General features: G+C 40.6%; 1 protein-coding gene across 3 annotated transcripts; it reads left to right on the forward strand.

The window, feature by feature from the left end:
- The first annotated feature begins 1,733 nt into the window (after positions 1–1,733).
- Positions 1,734–15,289, forward strand: MGST1 (microsomal glutathione S-transferase 1). Of its 3 annotated transcripts, none has more exons than XM_079774795.1 (5): positions 1,778–1,856; positions 1,983–2,047; positions 7,700–7,840; positions 10,227–10,321; positions 14,699–15,288. In XM_079774795.1, the coding sequence occupies exons 3-5, from the start codon at positions 7,715–7,717 to the stop codon at positions 14,943–14,945; spliced, it is 468 nt and encodes a 155-aa protein (XP_079630921.1). In that variant the 5' UTR covers positions 1,778–1,856; positions 1,983–2,047; positions 7,700–7,714; the 3' UTR covers positions 14,946–15,288. The 3 variants fall into 3 exon arrangements, with proteins under 3 accessions (XP_079630919.1, XP_079630921.1, XP_079630920.1); XM_079774794.1 differs by having other exon boundaries at positions 1,779–1,856; positions 1,983–2,180; positions 14,699–15,289; XM_079774793.1 differs by lacking the exon at positions 1,983–2,047 and having other exon boundaries at positions 1,734–1,856; positions 14,699–15,287.
- The last annotated feature ends 6,688 nt before the right edge of the window (positions 15,290–21,977 follow it).

Genomic DNA, 21,977 nt, shown 5'->3' on the forward strand with positions numbered 1-21,977 from the left:
CAGATAGGCAATCATTGTTCATTGATAGCGGGAACTCAGTATTTATTCATTGATTCATTAAGTTTGAATACATTTATAAGTGAGCATCAGATGAGTCAGGTGCTCCTTTTCTTTTCAGAAGCATGTTAAAACGGCTCCTCTGGAACCCTAGCTGGTTTGGCTCAGTGGATAGAGTGTCGGCTGCAGACTGAAGGGTCCTGGTTTCAATTCTGGTCAAGGGCACATGCCCAGGTTGCTGGCTCTATCCCCAGTAGGGGGTGGGCAGGAGGCAGCCGATCAATGATTCTCTCTCTCTCATCATTTATGTTTCTATCTCTCTCTCCCCTCTCCCTTCTTCTCTGAAATCAATAAAAATACATTTAAAACAAATAAACAAACAAAAAAACCTGTTCATCTGGAACTTTGCAAAGCCAATTATTTGTTTAGCTGCTAATTATTTGTTTTAGTTACCCATAAGATTTGGGTCATATCACCTTACAATAAATGAATGAAAAGAGTCTTTTAAATGCTTGTAATACTAAACTCCTGTGGTGAGAATTCTGAACATACTTATCTCAAATCCTGCCCTATTCCAGTTAGTGTCACAGCCAGGTTCCCATGTCCTTTAACAAGATAGGCGAGTAAATACAGTTTTCAGAATATCCAGACCTGAAAATGAAGCACTAATGTCTTCTGATGCTAGATTTCCCATTATCTACAGATATGCTTATATAGAAATTGTTCTCAGATCTGTGATTAATTCTTCTGTCCTAAAGCAAATTGCTAAATCTTATTTCCTTTTTCACTTATTTATTTTTTGCAGGGTAGAGCTTGGACTTGTCAATCAAATCCAAAACAGCTAGCTATGGGAGCACTCCTTAAAGCCTAGAGGAGGTAACATTAGGACTAAAAAGAAAAAGGTAACATACCACACATAGCAGGTGGTAAATGTGTGAGAAGTATTACCAGGAGAGAAGTTACATAAATTGAAAACATAAATCCTTAAACATTTTTAGATAAACCCTGGGAGCTAGACCCATAAACATTGTGGGGTTAGGAAGCTTGGAAATACCCTTAATGTAGATATGGATGTTAGAATAGCTTTGCCTTCTTAATACATTCCGCAAATGTCCCCGTAAAAGGCATACTAAACTGATTGTGTAATGAACTGAACTACTGTCATCTCCACTTCCGCTTTGGATTCTGAACCTGAGGGGACTGAGTGAGGAAGCAAGTTGTCTGGGATCACAGATTTGGAACAATATCCGTGGGATTTACTAAACGTTTACACGTGTCCAAGCCAGCCTTCGCCGTGCAGGGGTGCAGGACAAGTGAAGTTCAAGGGAACATAATGTTATCAATGACTTCTAATTAGTATTCCCCCTCCCATCCCCCGAGATTTACATGTTCTCTAAAGCTCTTAATGTTTTCAAGACTCCACATTGAGATCTTTTTACAAGGTTTCCAACTAAGGAAAAGTTAACCGCCTTTGCCTTGCTTTCCCATTCCCACACTTGAAATGCAGGATCCAGCGTTCCCACACAATCGCTGACGTCCCCGCCCCACTGAATAGGACAAATGGCATTTCAAGGAGGAGAGCTGCTGGCTTCGGGCGCCAAATACAAGTGTTCAAAGAGGGGAACCAGTAGGCGGTGGTTACCCTGGGAAAGCAAAGTCAGGCGATTTCGGGGCGGGACTTGCCGAGGCTGGGAGTCTGGCTTTAAGCGACGGAGAGCAAATTAATAGGAAATTAGCCAGAGGGGGCGTGGCGCCGGCGTCCGGTCCGCCCGCGCGCAGTGCAAGTCCCCCCAGTTCAGCCACCCGCCTGCGGGGACAGGTTTGCCGCCTCGCTCCTGCTGCGACCCACGGGATCCACGGTACGTGCCGGGACGGGGTGCGGAGGGAGAGGCTGTGGAGAGGGTGGGGGGCCGGAAGGGGAAGGGGGATGGCGGCTGGAGGCTGGGGAAGTCTCCGCCAGCCTGCAACTTCTTTGCTCCATTCAGCTGCTGACTCTTGGCTGTTCAGTTGGTCCCTCCTGAAAGCGAGCTGTGCTCCTGCACCCTTGCAGGTAAAGTTTCCCGTTGTCCAACTCCAGGAAGGAAACTGGAGCCATCTGTTCACGTTTAAGTGGTGATTTACTCCTTATTCTCATCCGCTTTGAAGCCCTCCAACCCCCGCCTGGAACTTTGGGGGCATACAAAGTACGTGCAAGTTGTCATATTGCGTATGAAGTCGCCGCAGTTTAAGCAACTTCTGTTCACCCCAAGGGTGTCAAGTCCCAAAGCGGCTCTATTTTCTTGGTCAAACTGGCCTTTGGACCTACTGAAAGACAGGGCCTGCCCTCCCCGTTCGCTTTGATAGGCAGAGAAACGTCAGCACGTTTAAAATCGTAGTAATAACAACAACCACAAAGTGCAGGAGGCCCTGGATTAGACCCTGTGATATAAAAATAATTAAATTGCAAAGTGCAGGAGGACATGGGTTAGATCCTGTGATATACAAATAATTAAATTGCAAAGTGCAGGAGGACATGGGTTAGACCCTGTGATATTTTTATGGCCGGTTGACTGGAAGGCTAAGGATGGAACTCCCTAGACGGCTCTCCATCCCCCAACCTGGAGGGGGAAGCCATGTGGAAGGAGTAAACGAGAAGGGGACCTTCTTTGGGAGTGAAGGCCTCAGAGATTATTGTTATCTTGGGACTGGGGGGGGGGGGGGGGGGGGGAGGGGGTGGAGAGAAGAGTGTCTTCCATTTTCCTACTTCTTTGAAAAAATTTCCAGGCCTCTTGGTAGTCCCGGCACCACCGTTACCTTGTCCTTGTTCCTGTGCCTGCTTTCTGTCAGAGGGAGCGCCAAGCGGGCTGTAATCCAGCATTGTTTATGGTCGGAGGGAAACTCTCCCAGGCGTCCAGCTAACAGCCTGGCGTTCTCAGGGCCCTGGGCTGCTGTGAATACCAAGCTAGACGCTCCTTTGCCTTCCCTGTGGGCTTATGGCCTGGGAGATAGGGTTGTTTGGGAGCTTTACAGTCCTTTGCTGTCCCAAAAAAAAAAAAAAAAAAGGACTATTGCATGTTGACTATCTGGAGTCACTTCTTAAAATGGCAATTGGTCCACATTTGCATATTGCTCTCTGTGACAGACAAGTGCCATTCTTCTAAGGTTTTGCTTTTAGAGTGGATCTTTTTAATCTCTGAGGTTGGAAAAGGAAGTCACCCCCCTGAGAACAGCCTCACCCCCCCCCCCCCCCCACCCCGAGAGCCACCAGGAGTTTCCTCCCAGTACCTGGGCTCTGAATCATAGGAGACCAAGTCTGCAGTCACCTCAGTCTGTTCAGGAAATTCTAGACCCTACATAAACAGTAACAGAAGGGCCCTCAATTATCTTTTTGCCTTATCTCATGGGTAGCCTTCTGTTGGTTTCAGAAAGTCTAAAATTGCAGAGTCATGGCCCTGAGGATGTGTTCCCAGATATTTCTGGGTATTTCACAATATTGACCTAGAGAGGCGACCATGAATAAAAGAACTTTGCTCTTTTTGGCTAAGAACCTGTAAAGATAAGCAGAATATTTTTCAGTGGAGAGATGAAGACTCAACTGGGATAGGGGTGGCATTTGACAGAAAAATTCTCCCAAAAGACCAGAGTCATCTTGAATTGTCAGCCTGAAGGTGGTTAACCAGCCCCGAGTTAAACACTAGAGAAAACTGGGTTCCAGTATTGGTTCCTCAATTGTGAATTTGGGTCAAATTAGTCCCTCTACCTATCTGGGCCTCAATTTCCTTATATGTTAAAGGTGGAGACAAATATTAGGTGCTCTGACTGTAGTAGAGTTTTCCAAATCAAGTGAGATAATGTAAAGATCCTGGAAAACCCTAAAATTATATGCTCGATGCCCAGAAGAGCGCTAAAGTAGGAGCTTATTTACCCAATGCTTACAGAGCACTTCCCAGATCCAGTGCTTTCCTCAGTACTTTACACATGACTCATTTAATGCTCACAAGATTCCTGTGAGGTAGGAAGTGTTACTAATTTCATCTTACAGGGAAGGTAAGGAGGCCCTGGAGAAGTGAAATCACAGCTAGGAAGTGAGGGAGTTGAGATCCACCTGAACTCCAGCCTGGCTCCAGAGTCTGTGCTCAACACTCTCTCTGCCCTTTGCCCTCTCCAAGGCAGACACATCCATATGAGGGGACTGAGCCCTCTCTCTGGTGAGACAGATTGAGACAGTCTCTGTCATGTCAACCAATGATGGCCAATGAAAGGAACACACTATACATTGTAATACTTTGTTTTCTGTAATTTATCACCAAGCTTCAGATTTTGCTCTGCTTACTTTACTTCGATTATTTCCACCTCATTCCTAAAATACTCAAATCATCTCACATGTTACCCTCTTATTACTACTACTGTATACTGCCCTCCTTTCTCCTGCTGACTTTTTCTGACAAAACTTTTTCAGTAATTTTGCATTGAGGGCAGTGCCCAGCCATGATGTAGGCTCAAGGCAACTTATTGGCAAATCAGCTTTGGGGAAAAAATAAAATAAAAGTCTAGACCAGCAGCACCTTCTCTCATGCTACTAATGACTCCTGTGTCTTGTGTCTTACCTTTACTCCTCCTCACCTGGCACTCGGGTAGGTTGGTAGTAGAAGATGCTGGTCCCAGAGAGGTGAGTCATACTTACATAAACAGGGTATGGCATCAGAGACTGTGTGTTGGCTAATCTCCCAAAACCACAGGCCTGGGGAGTTTAGCCACATTTTTGGTGATTGAGAAACTGTGTGAAGTGCACCCTCAATATATTGTTCACATTGAAAGAAGAAGCTTCCCATTGCCCGTTTGCTCCAACTGCTGACATCTGTGTGTGCTTTTCCCAACAGTCCTGGAAGGCTTCCGTTTTCTCTCTTCCCATACCAATTTCCACCAAGGAGAGAACATTCTCTGCACTTCTATTCATTGATAAATAATTTTTTTCATTCAGGGAACATTAGTAGAAACCTGCTGTTATAGTTTTAAAATTATTGTTAAATAGCAACACTTTCTACTGGATAAAATTGTCTTGATTTTTTAAGGAAGGAACTTCCTCAGTATTTCAGATCTCTTTCCAGAAGCACAGGACTTTGGGTTCCCTTACTAAGCTAATTACTTAGCTCTGAAGGATAGAGCAGCCTATTCCGGGCTTTCCCCCCTCAGCACTTAGAACAAGTGCAGCTAAATGTTACTAACCTTTTGCGCTCGGATGTCGAGTGTGACTCGACACGGTTAGCATTAGAATAAAGGAATCGAGAAAAAAGCAAGCGAGTGTAAAGGGCTAAAGGTATTACCTTGCACAGAGAATTTATCTCACATACTGTGCTTTCAAGACTTGTGGAGGTGAATTAATTTATCATATGTATTTGTTTTTGTTCTTTTTAACTAGAATATATCGTTTTGGTTTGCCTAAATCTGAGTCCTTTTTTGGCTTACCCTTTAAAATAGGGGTTACTTAGGCAACTTTGGTTCATCTGAACAATGGGAATAATAATGCCCCCTTGTAACATAATTGGAAGAGGAAAGAAGGTAACAGATGTAAGGGGTACCAACAGTGCCAGCCATATTCAGTCAGTATTGAATCAGAATGAAGTAGTTTGCCATCTCTTGAAGGAGACAGTGTGGTGTGGTTCATGTGTGAGATGTGCGGTCAGAGACGTGTGTTTGTACTCCAACTTGCCTGCTTAACATATCTAATTCCCATTGGCTTCAAATGTAAAGTGGATCTAGTTATGAGGATTTTAATATTATAGGTACAAAGATTATGTAAGGCAATGCCCATAAAGTACATGGCATAGTTGGACTCACAGTGACACATAAAATTAAATATCCTATATAATAAAAGCCTAATATACTAAGTGTCCAGTTGACCAGTTGGCCTTCAACCAACCAAAGCGTAATATGCTAATGATATGCTAAGGCCGCTCAACTGCTCGCTATGATGTGCACTGACCACCAAGGGGCAGACAGTCGACTGGTCAACTAGTCACTATGATGTGCACTGTCCACCAGGGGGCAGACGCTCTGACTGGTAGGTTAGATTGCTGCTGGGGTCCAGGTGATCAAGACTGAGCAAGACGGGCTGGACACGCCCTGGAGCCCTCCTGTGGTCCCTCCCCAGCTGGCCAACCTCCCATGTCTCCCCCCAGCCCTGATGGTACACCAGTGGGGGTCCTCAGCCTGGCCTGCACCCTCTCGCAATCTGGGACCCCTTGGGTGATGTCAGAGAGCCGGTTTTGGCCTGATCCCGCAGGCCAGGCTGAGGGACCCCACTGGTGCATGAATTTGTGCACTGGGCCTCTAGTCTGTGTATATTGTATGTGGTTTATATCACATTCATCAGTAGCACATAGACAACTATATGACCAGTAACAGAACAGAAAGATATATAAATTTATAGATTATTGGTAGGTGGAGAGAATGATTAGAATTTGACAGAGTTTGGTCTAGTATAATTACATGCAGGGGTTGAGTTTTCAAGGCAGGAATGAACTTCGTGTAGAAGAGACTGCACTCCATTAAATAGTGTCTAAGCTTGGGTATGAGAAAAGATGTGTGTTTATGTGAAAGCGATAGAAGAAGCAGGTAGCAGAGTGATAACAGAACACAAAGAAGTAAAAGATATGACTACCAGATCATGTGAGGAGTTTACATTTTAAGATTTACCTTCAATCCGTACCCACTTTGACTTCAGTATCACTAGTGTGCCTTAGCTTTCCTCCTGAGTACATTCCCAATTATATGTCCAACTCTAAGATAGTTACATTCAGTTTACTCTTGACATCTTTTGGATAGAAGTAGACATGGCATGTGAAGTAACCTAAAGAGTTATGTAAAGCTAATCCTCCTTCCCTTATTCCTTCAATGAAAGTAGCATAAATGCCAATTTTTCACCTTGCATTTGCAAGCCTATCTTATGTTTAGCTCCGTTATCCTGCCTCTTTATCTTCATTTGCGTTGGTAATAATGATGACCATGATCATGACGATAGTGAAGATCATGATAAGGCTGTAATAAATTTTACTGAGGGTATTTAATGGGCGAGGTGCTGTACTAAGTATATGTTATCAATTAAATCCTGACAACAACCCAATAAGTTAGGAACTATTACAAGTCCCATCTTACAAGTGAAGAAATTTAGCCTTAGAGAGGCCAAATCTCTCAACCAAGGTTAATAAGTAATTGTTGGAATTGGAATTCAATTCTTGGAACTTGAGATCTTGAGTACTACTGAAATGACAAAAAGCTGTAGGTTTGGTTTCTAAAGCAAAACATATATAAGAAATTAGGCATTCCTAATCAAACATTAATGGTATTACTATTACATAATTTGATATTTCTAAAGAGCTCAATCCATGAACTTTGGTCTTTTGTGTCCAACTTGTGGTTCATCTTGATGTAAAAATATGACTTTAATCTATCTTTACAGTATTTTGCCTGTTTATTTTGTCTTGTAATGCCCTTACATTTTCATTTTCATTCTACTCTTTTGATGTCTTCAAGTTTAATGACATAGAACTAGGAAAAAATAATACTGCTTATTTTGAAATTTTAGAAAAATTAAATGAATATTTCTTCTGTAAATAACCCAAGATATTTGAAAGAACAGTATGGTTAGTACTCTATATCAAGTGCCCATCAAGGTACTTGAGGTATTTATGTCTGCTTTTTAAAATCATGTCTATAATTCCAGATCAAATTTGAAAAAATGGTTGACCTTGCCCAGCTAATGGAAAATGAAGTATTCATGGCATTTGCCTCCTATACAACGATTGTTCTTTCAAAAATGATGTTTATGAGTACTGCAACTGCATTCTATAGATTGACAAGAAAGGTAAGAAATTTGAAGGAAATTTTTTTTTTTACTTTTAAGAGTTGGAATTCTGAAAAGCAATTTTCTTAATTTCCTTTTTTCTTGGTAAAGTTCATTGGCACATTGTTTAATGCTGCAAATGAAGTATGCCGTCATTTGCTACAGATGGATTTAATATATTTATGAAACAGGTGTTTTCCCCCAGGAACTAGTAAATGTTTTTTTTCATTGTGGATTTTACCTTTTGTCATGCTGCTTCAGCATCTGAGATTTCTGGAGTATCAAAGTTTTCAAGTAAACTATCTGTGATTTTGAAGTTAATTTTGCCAACTAGAGTTAATGAAATAGTCATTTTTCAGACAATTTACTGCTATTTTCATCTCTGTTACAGGTCAGGATATGCCTTTGGGGACAAAATTTAAGTTATTCCCATAGTAGAGCTTCTTGTGGGACAAGGCATTTGAATTTTGTATATTTCTGATTTCTTAAATGAATACTATTAATACCCAGCATTATAATTATGATTAAAAACAAACAAACACACAAAGCAAAACTGGAGGCATGGGGGAAAGTGGTAGGAAGATTTGGAGCACAATCCTGTATTCAAGCAAGGAGTATGACAACACAGTAAGGAGCATTGAGCAAATCTACGTTGACAAAGTGAAATGATTTTCATTGGTGTGCTCCCTATTAGCAATTTCTTTTTCAGGAAAACCACCTATTTCTCTCTCAGTGCCTGTCCTGGGTTTTGTCCTCCAGAGCCTTGCTTTTATCTAGAGGTCATAGTCCTTCCTAAGGTATTTCCTTGTACTGTCTTTAGGTGTAATTTCATCCCCAAGGATATTTGCATTTTAATGGGGCAAATACCCATGTGTTTGACTCTTTAGGGCAGTGGTTCTCAACCTTCCTAATGCCGCGACCCTTTAATACAGTTCCTCATGTTGTGGTGACCCCCAACCATAAAATTATTTTTGTTGCTACTTTATAACTGTAATTTTGCTACTGTTATAAATTGTAATGTAAATATCTGATATGCAGGATGTCTTAGGTGACCCCTGTGAAAGGGTCGTTCGACCCCCAAAAGGGTCGTGACCCACAGGTTGAGAACCGCTGCTCTAATGGGACAAGGTGTTGGAGCAGCGGGCTATAAAATAGCTGCCTCCCACCAGGTCCCCTCATTCTCCAGAAACACAGTGGCACCAGGGATAGCAGAAATGTAACCTGTCTGATGAGAAAAGGACCAAGGAATTCAAATTTGTAAAGTGCTACTGATGTGTGGCAGGAGTCATGGTGCTCTTTACATGTATCAGATCATGGAATCAGTTCACATAATCATGTGAGATCCTCATTAGTGTCCTCTCACTTTATAGCTGAGGAGCTGAAAGTCAGAGGAGCAAAGCTTACCCAAAGTTTCACATCAGTGCAGAGTGAGGCTGAGGTGCAAATTCATATTTTTTAAAACTCAAATCTCACATACTTTCCATTATAATGCAATTATTTAGTGACTCAAAATTCATGTATTGGCTAGGGCCAAGATGGGCAGCCCTGACCTCAAGAGCTGATGCTGTATCACATTCCTGCCCATCAGATCTCCTCAGCATCTTTTTCTGGAATAAATACTCATGTCACATTAGGAAAAATATTGTAATATTTATGAGATTTCTGAGCTTAAATGAAGGCTAATTTTATACTTTGTGTTTGTAATCATTAATTTACTATAAATTATTAAATAATGGACTCTACTTAAATATTTTTAAAGTGCACATAAGTTTTAAGGAATGGGGAAATCACTTCAAATAGCATAATAATTATAGAAAGGAATGCATGAACATATGCCCTAGAACATGGTATTTGTAGGAATGTAACCAGCTACTTATATTTCACTATATTATTCAACCTTAAGTTTTAGTTAATTCAGAAGAAGAAAAAGAGGTACACACATATTCTAGCAAAGTACAGAATACATTTATTGCCCCTTGCTCTTCAAATATCTTTAGCAAGTAAACCTTGACTTTCAGGTGAGCAATCAGTTGGAAATGTTAATGCCCTTGAGAGAAGGTGCCTGAACACCACGCTGAAAAAAATGCCAGTTCACCATAATAATAGTCTAGATGACTTAGAATTATGCCCTCTTTTCCATTTTGCTTCCTTTTCACTATTGTTACACATTGCTTTTTATTGAAGTTCTTATTTATGCCTCTCTTTTCAGAAAATGTTTGCACTGTTAATAAAAATTCAGATTTAAGCTATAGATGCTCTCCTCTCCTCCTGTGTTCGATCCATAGCTCCAAATTTTCATTCCATAGGGCCATCCTGGATGCCTGTTTCTAATGCTAAAACGAAAATAACTTAGAATACCGCAATGTTATCTGGTATTTGAAAGACATTTTCTTGGTATTTGGAATAGGTTTTTGCCAACCCGGAAGACTGTGCAAGCTTTGGCAAAGGAGAAAATGCCAAGAAGTACCTTCGGGTTGATGACAGAGTAGAACGTGTACGAAGGTAAACCCACTATCTCCTGAAATTGTTTACTTGGTCAATGAATTTTGGTCAAGGAATTCTGTGAGGGTGTTGGGGTTTTGAAGAAGAAGGATGAAAAGTCAGTCATCGTACTTAGTCCATATAATAATTACAGAAAATTAGGCATCTAGAAGTCTTCAACTATTATTGCAATTACACCTATTGCCAATTTTGATATATTTCTGTGCACTTTCTTGGGATTAATGACTTTGTTCTGTGTAGGAATATATCAAAACTAATGATAGGCAGGAGGTAAAATGAGAATGGTAGATTCTTATAATTTTGTTGTCTTTCTCCAGAGGTGAAATTTTCAACTTATGTAAAAGGATGAAGAACTAGGTACTTTTGCATAAGATTCAAAATATAAATGTGGGATATATCTCTCCTCTCTCTTTCCTTTATAGATATTATGTTTAATGTACTGAGAATGCAGTGAATAATGAAAAGCAATAAGCCAAGATATCATCTACACAGTTTCCTAACAATACAATTAATATACTGATTTTAAAAAGCACATTGAATTTTATTCTGGGGGTATTTTTCTTAATTTTTGTCATAAAGTCAGGAAAATAAAAGAATTCAGCTTTACTGAGGTATAATTGACAAATAAAATTGGAAGACATTTAAGATATACAACATTATGACTTGATATACATATCTATTGTGCAAGTATTCCCCCATTAGGTTAATTAACACATCTATCACCTCACATAGTTACCCTCCATTTTTGTTTGTTTGTTTTGTTTTGTTTTGGTGAGAACATTTAAGTCCTACTCTCGGCAAATTTCAATTATGCAGTACAGTGTTATCAGCTGTAGTCATCATGTATTACATTCTGCATTCTATCCTCAGAACTTATTCATCATTTTTGTTTTAAATATACTTTTATTGATTTCAGAGAGGAAGGGAGAGGGAGAGAGAGACAGAAACATCAATGATGAGAGAGAATCACTAATTGGCTACCCTCTAAATGCTCCCCGCTGGGGATCAAGCCCGCAATCCAGGCATGTGCCCCAACTGGAATCGAACCTGGGACCCTTCAGTCTGCAGGCTGATGCTCTATCCACTGAGCCAAATTAGCTAGGTCCTTTATTCATATTTTAACTGAAAGTTTGTACCCTTTTACAAAACTTCCCTTACTATCCCCTCTCACCTCTAACCCCTGGCAACCACTTCTACTCTATTTCTATAAGTTTGACTTTGTTTCATTTTTAGATTTTCCCCATATAAGTGACACTATACAATATTTGTCTTTCTCTGTCTGGTTTATTTTACTTAGCATAATGCCCCCCCCCCCAGGTTTCTTCAAGTTGTTGCAAATGTCAAGCTTTCCTTTTTAAGACTGAATAATATTTCACTGTATGTATATCACATTTTCTTTATCCATTCCTTCTTTGCAGACACAGGTTCTTTCCATAAATTGGTTGTCATGAATAATGCTGCAATGAACATGGGACTACACACATCTCTTTAAGACAATACTCTTTTCCTTTGAATATACATACAGAGTGGGATTGTTGGATCATATAGTAGTTCTATTATTAATTTCTTGAGGAACCTCTATACTGTTTCCCATAGTGGCTATACCAGTTTACATTCCCTAAAAAAGTGTGCAAGGGTTCCCTTTTTTCCACATCCTCACCATCATTTATTATTTCTTGTCTTTTTTATAATAACCATCCTAATAGATGTGAGGTGATAACTCATTGTGGTTTTGATTTGTATTTCCTTGATGATTAGTGATGTTGAGCACCTTTTCATGTACCTACTAGCATTTGTATCTTCTTTGAAAAAAAAAAAAAAAGCCTATTCAAGTCCTTTTCCCATTTTAAATTTGGGTTATTTGTTGTTGGTGGTGGTTTTGTTGTTGTTGTTTGTTTGTTTTTTTGCTATTGAGTTGTATGAGTTCCTTGTATTTTGGATATTAACCCCTTTTCAGATAATGTGGTTTGCAAATATTTTCCCCAATTACATAGGTTGCCTTTCCATTTTATTGAGTTTCTTTTGCTGAGCAGAAATTTTTTAGTTTGATATAGTTCCACCTGTGGGTTTGTTTGTTTTATCTGCTTTAATTGCCTTTTCTTTTGTTCTTCCCACTCCCCCCCCCTCCCCCCCAAAAAAATCATTGCCATGTCAAGGAGATTACCCTTTATGCTTTGGTTTCTTCTAGGAGTTTTATGGTATCAGATCATACATGCAAGCCTTTAATTCATTTTGAGTTGATTTCTCTATACAGTGTAAGATAAGGTCTAGTTTCATTCTTTTGCCTTTGAAAACCCAGTTTTTTCCCCAACACAGTTTATAGGATAGAAGCCACATGATCCAGGGCCCTGTTCCTTATGCAGCAGGTATAAAACTGGGGCACAGATGTATGCATAGCTCCCTCCAGGAAGATACCAGTGACTTGGAGCAACTAAAGAGTAAAGACAGAGGCAGTGTCTTCTCCAAATTTGAAATATCTGTCCTTTTGGAATGTTGTAAAGGAGAAAACTAACATGCTCATGATTGGAGGTGAAGATTTATCTGTGGTTCAGCAGAATTCAGAGGGCCAAATAAATCCCCTGATGTCATTGGTGAAGCAGGCCCTTCTTTAGTAGAAAATGGTCTTTCCATCCTTTCTTGCCCACTTTACTCTCAGGAGCCCTTGGGTGGTTCCATGATAAAGGGGACAGGAACATTCATATCTTTCTGACTTTGCTTTTATTTAGGAACAAGTAATTCTTCATTTAAATCTTTCAAAACCATTACTTCTCTTGATTACTGTCACTTTCTTTATACCTTTACTAGAAACCCAGTGCACGAAATTCATGCATGGGGTGGGGAGGGTGTCCCTCAACCTGGCCTGCACCCTCTTCAATCTGGGACCCCTCAGGGGATGTCTGACTGCCGGGCCTAAACCAGCAGTCGGACATCCCTCTCACAATCCAGGACTGCTGGCTCCTAATTGCTCGCCTGCCTGCCTGCCTGATTGCCTCTAACTGCTTCTGCCTGCTAGCCTGATCGTCCTCTAACTGCTCCCCTGCTGGCCTGATCGCCCACAACTGCCCTCCCCTGCCATGACCCGCCTCCTCCGCCGGGACCCTCCTCCTCTGCATGAGGCGGCGGAGATGTCGGGACCAGCCTTCTTCACGCAGCGCAGAGCCGCAGGACCCCCAGGCCTCACCATGTGGAGAGGCCACTGGGCCCCGCCTCTGCTGTGTGTGCGCAGCCATCTTGTGGCGGCCATCTTGTGACGACATCGCACAAGGGCGTAACGCCAACTAGGCTTTTATTATATAGGATGTGTCATCATCTCTGTCAGGCAACCTTAGATACAATGTATGGAAAACAGGAGGAAGGAAAAGACAGGAAGATCATTGAGTATACATTAGGCCACTATTCTATTTTTTTTTTCTAAAAGAAAAGAGAGTAACATAAAGCAGAAATATTTTTCATTTTGAAATATGTATCACTAGCTGATAAACTCTCTAAAATCTTTATTTTTACTCCAGATTCTGAAGTAATTTTTAATTCTGGAGACTTAAACAGAAACATCAGATTTTAAAATTAAGTGCTTAAAAAATATCAAGTCAGTAATAGATATGCCTTGTATTCACATTCCTGCCAGAGAAACCCAAGGTCCCTTAGAGGAAAACTTGTGGCTAAATTGTGCTTTTTTCTTCTAGCTGTGGTATAAAGATAAAATTTAGAAAACATATCTTTCTCTGTATTGTCATTTTTGTTTATTCTTTCTATTTTGCCCCCTCACTTAGCTAATTCTTTTTGTAATTTGAGGATACACTGGCTCAGATCTTACCCATATTTGAAAGGCTAGTTATATATTCTGATATTTGGATGTTGAGAGCATGAGATTCTTGGTATTAAATTGGTAAATTAATTCTTTGCAACCTGTGGTTAGGGTGAGTGAGCAAGGATTGTCTCAGTAAGACTAGCAGAAGTGAGGGAGGAGTCTTTAGAAAGATCATAACCAAAAGGATTATCTTGCTTTGGGAGGAAAAGTTTTTATAAGAAGAATCTTGAGTTGCTATTGTATGAGCCCTATAAGAAACAGTATTTCATATCTACAAAAATAAAGTGAGATTTACTATATAGATATAGTTTTAATATTCTTGAAAGTGGGAAGTGCCTTCTCTGTTATATGCCAAGATACACTAAAAATAAAAAGAAACAAAAATAATGAGTCCTTCTAAATAAAAACCAGGTAGGTAAGGAAGCAAGGCAATTTGAGAGAAATAAAATGGATCCATCTTTGCATTTTTCAGATTCATTAACACACGTTTAGTTGTAGAGGAGAGGGGGAAATGAATATGCTTCTGCTGATTTTAAAATTAGTGTTTTACTAGTCATCTTTTTCCACAGGGCCCACCTGAATGACCTTGAAAATATTGTGCCATTTCTTGGGATTGGCCTTCTGTATTCCTTAAGTGGTCCAGATCTCTCTACAGCTATCCTGCACTTCAGACTCTTTGTTGGAGCACGGATCTACCACACAATTTCATATTTGTTACCCCTTCCCCAGCCAAATCGTGCTTTGGCTTTTTTTGTTGGCTATGGAGTTACTTTGTCAATGGCTTACAGATTGCTGAAGACTAGATTGTACCTGTAAGGAGAATCATAAAACTCATCACTCTATTATTTTCTAAGAATTCTGTATTTCCAATTTATAATGAAAACTTTTTAAGATTTTAAGTGGGAGGGAGCAGAGAAATTAAGATGGGGGAAACCTAGACTGAATCTTAACATCACCAATGTCCTTTACTCTTGTGTTATATTTGCACTAGAAATTTAACGCAATTCTTAAATCTGTTATCTTATTCTAAAAGTACTTGGTTATACATTTTGATTATAATTTGTAACATTCATTCACCATTTCATATTTTAAAGCTATAAAAAGAGTGAGTGCATGTATGAGAAACCTATTTCAATATTGCTGAAATGGATGTATGAAATAAAGAATTTAAAGAATAATTTCATTTAGTTTTATTTTTTCCAACTTGTATTTTCAAAAGCTTCAAACCTATGGAAAAGTGTAAAGTAATACAATGAACCTTCATTATGTCTTTCATTTAGATTTACTAATTGTTAACATTTTGCTATATTTGCTTTAGCTCTACTACTCAATGTTTTTTCTGAACAATCTGAAGGTAAGTTGCAGATGTCAGTATACTTCACCACATGTTTCCTATGAACAGGACAATCTTTAAATAACCACAATACCATTATCACACCCAAGAAATTTAATATTAATGCAATAACATTCATATATATGTGTGTGTGTATATATATATATATATATATATATATATATATATATATATATATATATTTTAGAGGCCTGGTGCATGAAATTCATGCACTCGGGGGCACTCGGGGGGCGGGGGGGGGATGGCGTCCCTCAGCCCGGCCTGCACCCTCTCACAGTCCGGGAGCCCTTGGGGGATGTCTGACTGACAGCTTAGGCCTGCTCTCCATGGGGAGCAGGCCTAAGCTGTCAGTCAGACATCCTTAGCGCTGCCATGGAGGTGGGAGATGCTCCCGCCACCACCACTGCACTCACCAGCCATGAGCCTGATTTCTGGCTGAGTGGCGCATCCCCTGTGGGAGCGCACTGACCACCAGGGGGCAGCTCCTGCATTGAGCATCTGCCCCCTGGTGGTCAGTGCATGTCATAGTGACCGGTTGTTCTGCCATTTGGTCAATTTGCATATTAGCCTTTTATTATATAGGTAGAAGATATACACTGAGTGGCCAGATTATTATGATCTCTGAACGTATAATAATCTGGCCACTCAGTGTATATTCTATATAATAAAAGGCTAATATGAAAATTGTCCCCTCGACTAGGAGTTCGACCAGAAGGCAGGCTAGCCAACCACCCATGTCCCCTCCCTCTGGCCAGGCTGGCCAGACCCCACCCATGCACGAATTCATGCACTGGGCCTCTAATACACACACACACACACACTGAGTGGCCAGATTATTATGATCTATGAATGCATAATAATGCATATATATATATATATATATATATTTATATATAACTCATATTTAAATTTCTCTAATTTTCAATAATGTCCTTTATAACTGCTTTATTTTTTATTCAGGAATCAAACAGAAGCCACATAGCATTTGGTTATCATTTGTATTTAGTTTTCAATAAAATGAAAGAGTTCTTTAACTATTTTTCCCTTTGCCTTTTATGGCCTTCACATTTTTTGAGAAGTATAGGTTGGCCCAGCCGGCATTGCTCAGTGATTTAGTGTCGACATATGAATCAGGAGATCACGATTTGATTCCTGGTCAGGGCACATGCCCAGGTTGCGGGCTTGGTCCCCAGTTTGGGGGCCTGTAGGAGGCAGCCAATCAATGATCTCTCTCATCATTGATGTTTCTATCTCTCCCTCTTCTTTCCTCTCTGAAATCAATAAAAATACATTTTTTTTTAAGAAAAAGGAATGGCAGGGAATTCATGAAACGCTGTCTTGTAACTGTTTCATGGTCTGATGGTCTAAATCCCAGGATCAGACATTCTGCCCCTGTGGTCAAGCTGCCTTGGAAGCTAAATCATGATCAGAAGGTCTGTGTTGATTTTCTCTGAGGGAGTGAGACCAAAGGAACCAAAGTTACTCCATGACTCAGTGCTTTGCACATTGCAGGTAGGCTCATGTGATAAAAAAGCATGCTTGGTGAGTATGGGTCTCTACCAAAGAGAGCTCGATGAGTCAAATATTAAATGGCATAAAACTAAGTTACTCTGACACATCCATTTCAAGACAGGTGATCTCATGAATGTGAGTAAAATACAGTTCATTGTCTATAGCACCCTGCATTCATCTCCACACTAGGAAGAGTCTTGCAAATGGGACTGGCAAGATCACAATAACACAAGCCCCCTCACCATTGTGTGTGCTTTAGACAGACACAGTCAATGCTTATTTTTATATTCTTACTTGCTGTTCCTTGGCTATACACTGAGTGGCCAGATTATTATGCTCTCTGAATGCATAATAATATGGCCACTCTGTGTGTGTGTGTGTGTGTGTGTGTGTGTGTGTGTGTATGTATGTGTATGTGTGTGTATGTATGTATGTGTGTGTGTATATATATTAGAGGCCCGGTGCATGAATTCGTGCATGGGTGGGGTCCGGCCAGCCTGGCCAGGGGGAGGGGACATGGGCAGTTGGCCAGCCTGCCTGCTGGTTGAACTGGTCGAGGGACAATTTTCATATTAGCCTTTTATTACATAGGATATACACTGAGTGGCCGGATTATTATGCATTCAGAGATCATAATAATCTGGCTAGTCAGTGTATAATCTCTCTTTTGATTAAAACATGCTTCCTTTTACCATATTAAAACACAAAGAGTCTACCTCTTGGATCTTATTAACCTGGCTGCTAGTGACTTGGCATGACTATGCTGTGTTCAGCTAGGAGGTTAACTCTCAGAGTCATTATAGAATCTCTGGTTCCTCAAGACACACTTAAGCACCACCAACAGCTACCCTCTCACTAACATTTAATGACTCTAAAGCCCGACATTTCTCCAGGCAGTTAGAGGGGCATGAAGTTTCTGGTGCCTTAAACATTAAACTTTAAGGCAGAGAGCAACTCAAGCCTAGGGAATCCTGCATGGATTCTGTAAACCATTCACCTGAGGATTCTACTTTATAAATACCAAAAAAAAAAAAAAGTTTTTTGAATTGCATAGTTAGTTGCATCACACCCCCCTCTTCTTGGAGGCAGATGGTGAGGAGTGAGGCAATTTGCCTTGGGAGTCTCTACAATCCATTTAGAAACAGCAGCACAAAAATCCTATGATCATCTCTCCCCTGCCAGCCTGAAATGTCAGCCCTGTGGGAAGCTGCTAGGTGTTCCTGCTATCAGCGGAGGAAGCACCTCTACATTCGTATCTTTCAGGGCATTTTATTCACTATATATCCTATGTAAACTGTTGGGTTTGACAAGGAGGAGTTGTTGAAGGCAGACTACTGGGAAGGGGCTATGTTGGGTTGAATTTGGCACCAATCTCTCACGCTTGACAGCTCAAGTACAAGATTGTGGATGAGCTATAGGACCTATGAGCCTCCTCAGTCAGCAAGCGCAGGCCCTAAGTCACATTTAATTCAGAAAGCCCTGACAGCCCTGCATAAAATGGGAGCCGCGAAATGGAGAGAGAGGAGCTGTGTGCAAGAGTGGGCCATTTAAGTTATTTCCTTTTACTGAAGTTTTGGAAAATATGAACCAGGACAATATAGACTATGATCCATCACAAGGGGGTCTGCGGTTGCAATTTAAAGAAAATATTCCAAACTTTAAGCCAGGGTGACATGACTCTTAATAGCTAAAAGCTAAGAGGGGAATGAGTGGGGAGTGAGATGTAGCTGCCTAAAATTCTTCATGTATTAACCTAAGTTATCTATACCTACACCTCTCTGTAAGCAGACACACCTAAAATAAAGGGGAAAGTGAAGGACTGAAACCGTTTTGTGTAGTAGGACACTGGGTTTTGGAGTCTTGGCTCTGATACTTTCTGTGCCTGAGAGAATGACCAAGGTATTTAACCTCCTTAAGCCCCATCTTTTGTTCTAAAATGACAAAATTAATACTTGAACAATTTGTATTAATAACCATTTGCAATCACCCATGACTCAATGGCTTTGCAAATGATTCTGCAAAGTTGAGCTAACGTCGGCTGGGTTTGCTCACGTATCTGCTAAAAGCTACAGGTTGGCCAGGCCGTTCTCCTGGAGGCTGGCTCACATAGCTGGGAATTGACTGGAGTTTGGCTGGTTCCAAAGGACCTCAACTAGTATGACTGAGGCAACTCAACTCTGTGTCTCATTCTCTAGTCTAAGGGTCAGCAAACTGTGGCTCATCAATCAAATCCTGCCCATGGGCTGTTTTTGTGAATAACATTTTATTGGAACACACTTGTGTTCATTCATTTTCACATCTTATATGGTTACTTTTGTGTCACGATGGTAGAGTTGAGTAGTTGAATTGTTGCAGTAGAGATCACACGGCCCACAAAACCAAAAAGATGTGCTATTTGGTCTTCTACAGAAAAACTTTGCTGACTCTGACTCCAGTAGGCTAGCCCCATATGTTATGGCCATGGCAGAGTAAGAAAGGAAAAGGAAGCATCTAAGCACCTTCTGAAGATTCTGCATTTATCACACCCACTAAGATTCTGTTGGCCAAAGGAAGGCATATTTATGACTGCAGGATTAAAGTGCCAGGAACTAGACAACCTCATTAGTGAGAACTGCAAAGTCACATGGCACACGGACATGGATGCATGGAGAGATGAAGAATTTAGGCTATTCTTGTGAACTATGGCACCTGCTCCTTTATATAGTTGTTATGAGGTTTAATTCAGACACGTGTAAAGCATCTACAACGTTATGCAATTAAAACAGCATTCATTCTAGTGCGTTATAATTTTATCAGATTAGTGGTAATATGTTATATCATCAGTATGACAGCAAGAGTTATAACTAAATTTAAAAAATGCCACACTGGGTGTGTGAACTTGGCCTTCCCCCTCTCATTTGCAATGTGCTGCCTTAGGGAGACAGATGGGACAAGGAACAAATATTTGGATAGCCTTAGTGCCTCTGTAATCAAGTTGGTTCCCAAACTGTGCCCAGTCTGTTCTTTTGAAATAATCATCTGCACCCTGCTCCCAACCAAGTGTTTCATAAAAATCAATCAATTTCTGACTATTGGCATATTGAATGTAAAACAGACAACATTATTACTGGCCCAAATGTAAAAGTTTTGTTAGTGTTTGCTGAAACAGTTGTATATATTATCTTTCTAAGGGTTGTATTAATCATGAAAATAAGGGATTTGCTAAATCATTGAGCCACTAAATCTATAAACTTGATAACTAGTAGAATGTAATTTACTTTTCTTTATAACTCATCTTTCATGGCAACATAGTTGGAGTTGAGAACTAAGAATTGGTCTAATGGTAGCTTTGCCACTAACTGACATGAGACACACAGGCAAACCACCAACTTTTGCTCTCTCCTTTTCATTATGTTTAAAGTAGATTGAACTAGAAAAGTATTTGAACTATCCTCTGATTCTAAAAATTCTATTTGTTCTGGAGGCAGGTGTAAGTCTCCTCTTTTCCAGTGATAAAATATGAGTAACAAGATGTGTGGATATTTATAGTACAAAGATTGTAGCTTCTATTAATGAGTTCAAAGCTAAAGTTGTGAGTTTAATAGCATTTTGTGGCTAATGTCTTAGAATAATAGTTTTGAAATTAATTTTCTCTGAATCACCAATATGATATCACCAAAAACAAATGGTTATTTGTTAATTGTCAAAAAAATTAAATGCATTGAGTTACCCCTATTTTAAGATGTCCTTCTATTAAATTTTCTTTAGACATGGAGCATGCTCTCACTTGAGTAGGCCAGTCACTTGTAGTCATGATTGTTTGTGGGCCAAACAACTGGAATGCCCAGAAGTAAGTGAAATAGGATTCCTTGTTCTTTTTCACTGTGGACTCCCAGAATCTTGATTTTTAAGAGTTAGTTAGGTTTTACCTAACCCAAATGTCTATACATAAAATAACAGAAAATATTTTATTCATTGCTTCATAAAAGAAATATTTACAAAGGGCTTCCTATATGCCAGGTGCTTGCTATACATCAATGAATAGACAAATGAATCCCTACCTTGCAGTTTGTATTTTAGTGAGGAGTCTTTAAGTTAGGGCTTGTAAAGAAAGTAGAAAGATTTTTGAACTGACTGAGCCCATACCAACATGTAAATTATCTAGGCCAGAGGTCAGTGCAGTGTGGCCTTTGGACCAGATCTGGCCTGCTACCTATTTTTGTTTGGCCCACAAGCTAAAAGAGGTTCTTACTAATGTACATCCTGTCTAATAAAGAGGGAATATGCTAATTGACCCTCACACCATCACAAAGTTGGTGGCGCCCACAGCCAATAAGGAGGGAATATGCTAATTGACTGCCACGACCTCAAAGATGGCAATGCCCACAGCCAATAAGGAGGGAATATGCTAATTTACTGTCACGCCCTCAAAGATGGCAGCACCCATAGCCACAAGATGGCAGCGCCCAGTCCCCTCAGCCCCGCTGGGGTGGCAGGAGCGCGGCAAGGCCTGGCCTTGCCGTCCGCCTGCCTCTGGAGTCCCCCAGTCCCCTCAGCCCCCCAGCCACCCCGGGCCAGCCCGATGCACAGGCAAGCCTCGGATGGCAGCTGCCCAGCCGCCCAGGGCCACCCAAGACTCAGGTAACCAGGGCCGGCCGATGCTTGTGCTGCCAGTAGTGGCAGCAGCAGAGGTGTGATGGGGGCGTCGCCTTCCCCTGATAGCTGAGTTGCCTCCCACCCCTGAGGGCTCCCGAACCATGAGAGGGGGCAGGTCAGGCTGAGGGAACCCCCCTCCAGTGCATGAATTTTCATGCACCAGGCCTCTAGCTTGCAATAATTTGATGATTGGGAACACTAACCTTGAAGCTCAATTAAGCAACATTATCCTTTGAATAAAATTCCTTTCTTCTCACTAGTAGATCTGAATTACAAAGGCAAAATTGTGCTCTATCATTATTGTTATCTTTTGAATTTCATCAATAAAAATGTGGAGATTTGTTTTT

This window comes from Cnephaeus nilssonii, assembly GCF_951640355.1.
Source record: "Cnephaeus nilssonii genome assembly, chromosome: 6".
NCBI classification, from domain to species: Eukaryota; Metazoa; Chordata; class Mammalia; order Chiroptera; family Vespertilionidae; genus Cnephaeus; species Cnephaeus nilssonii.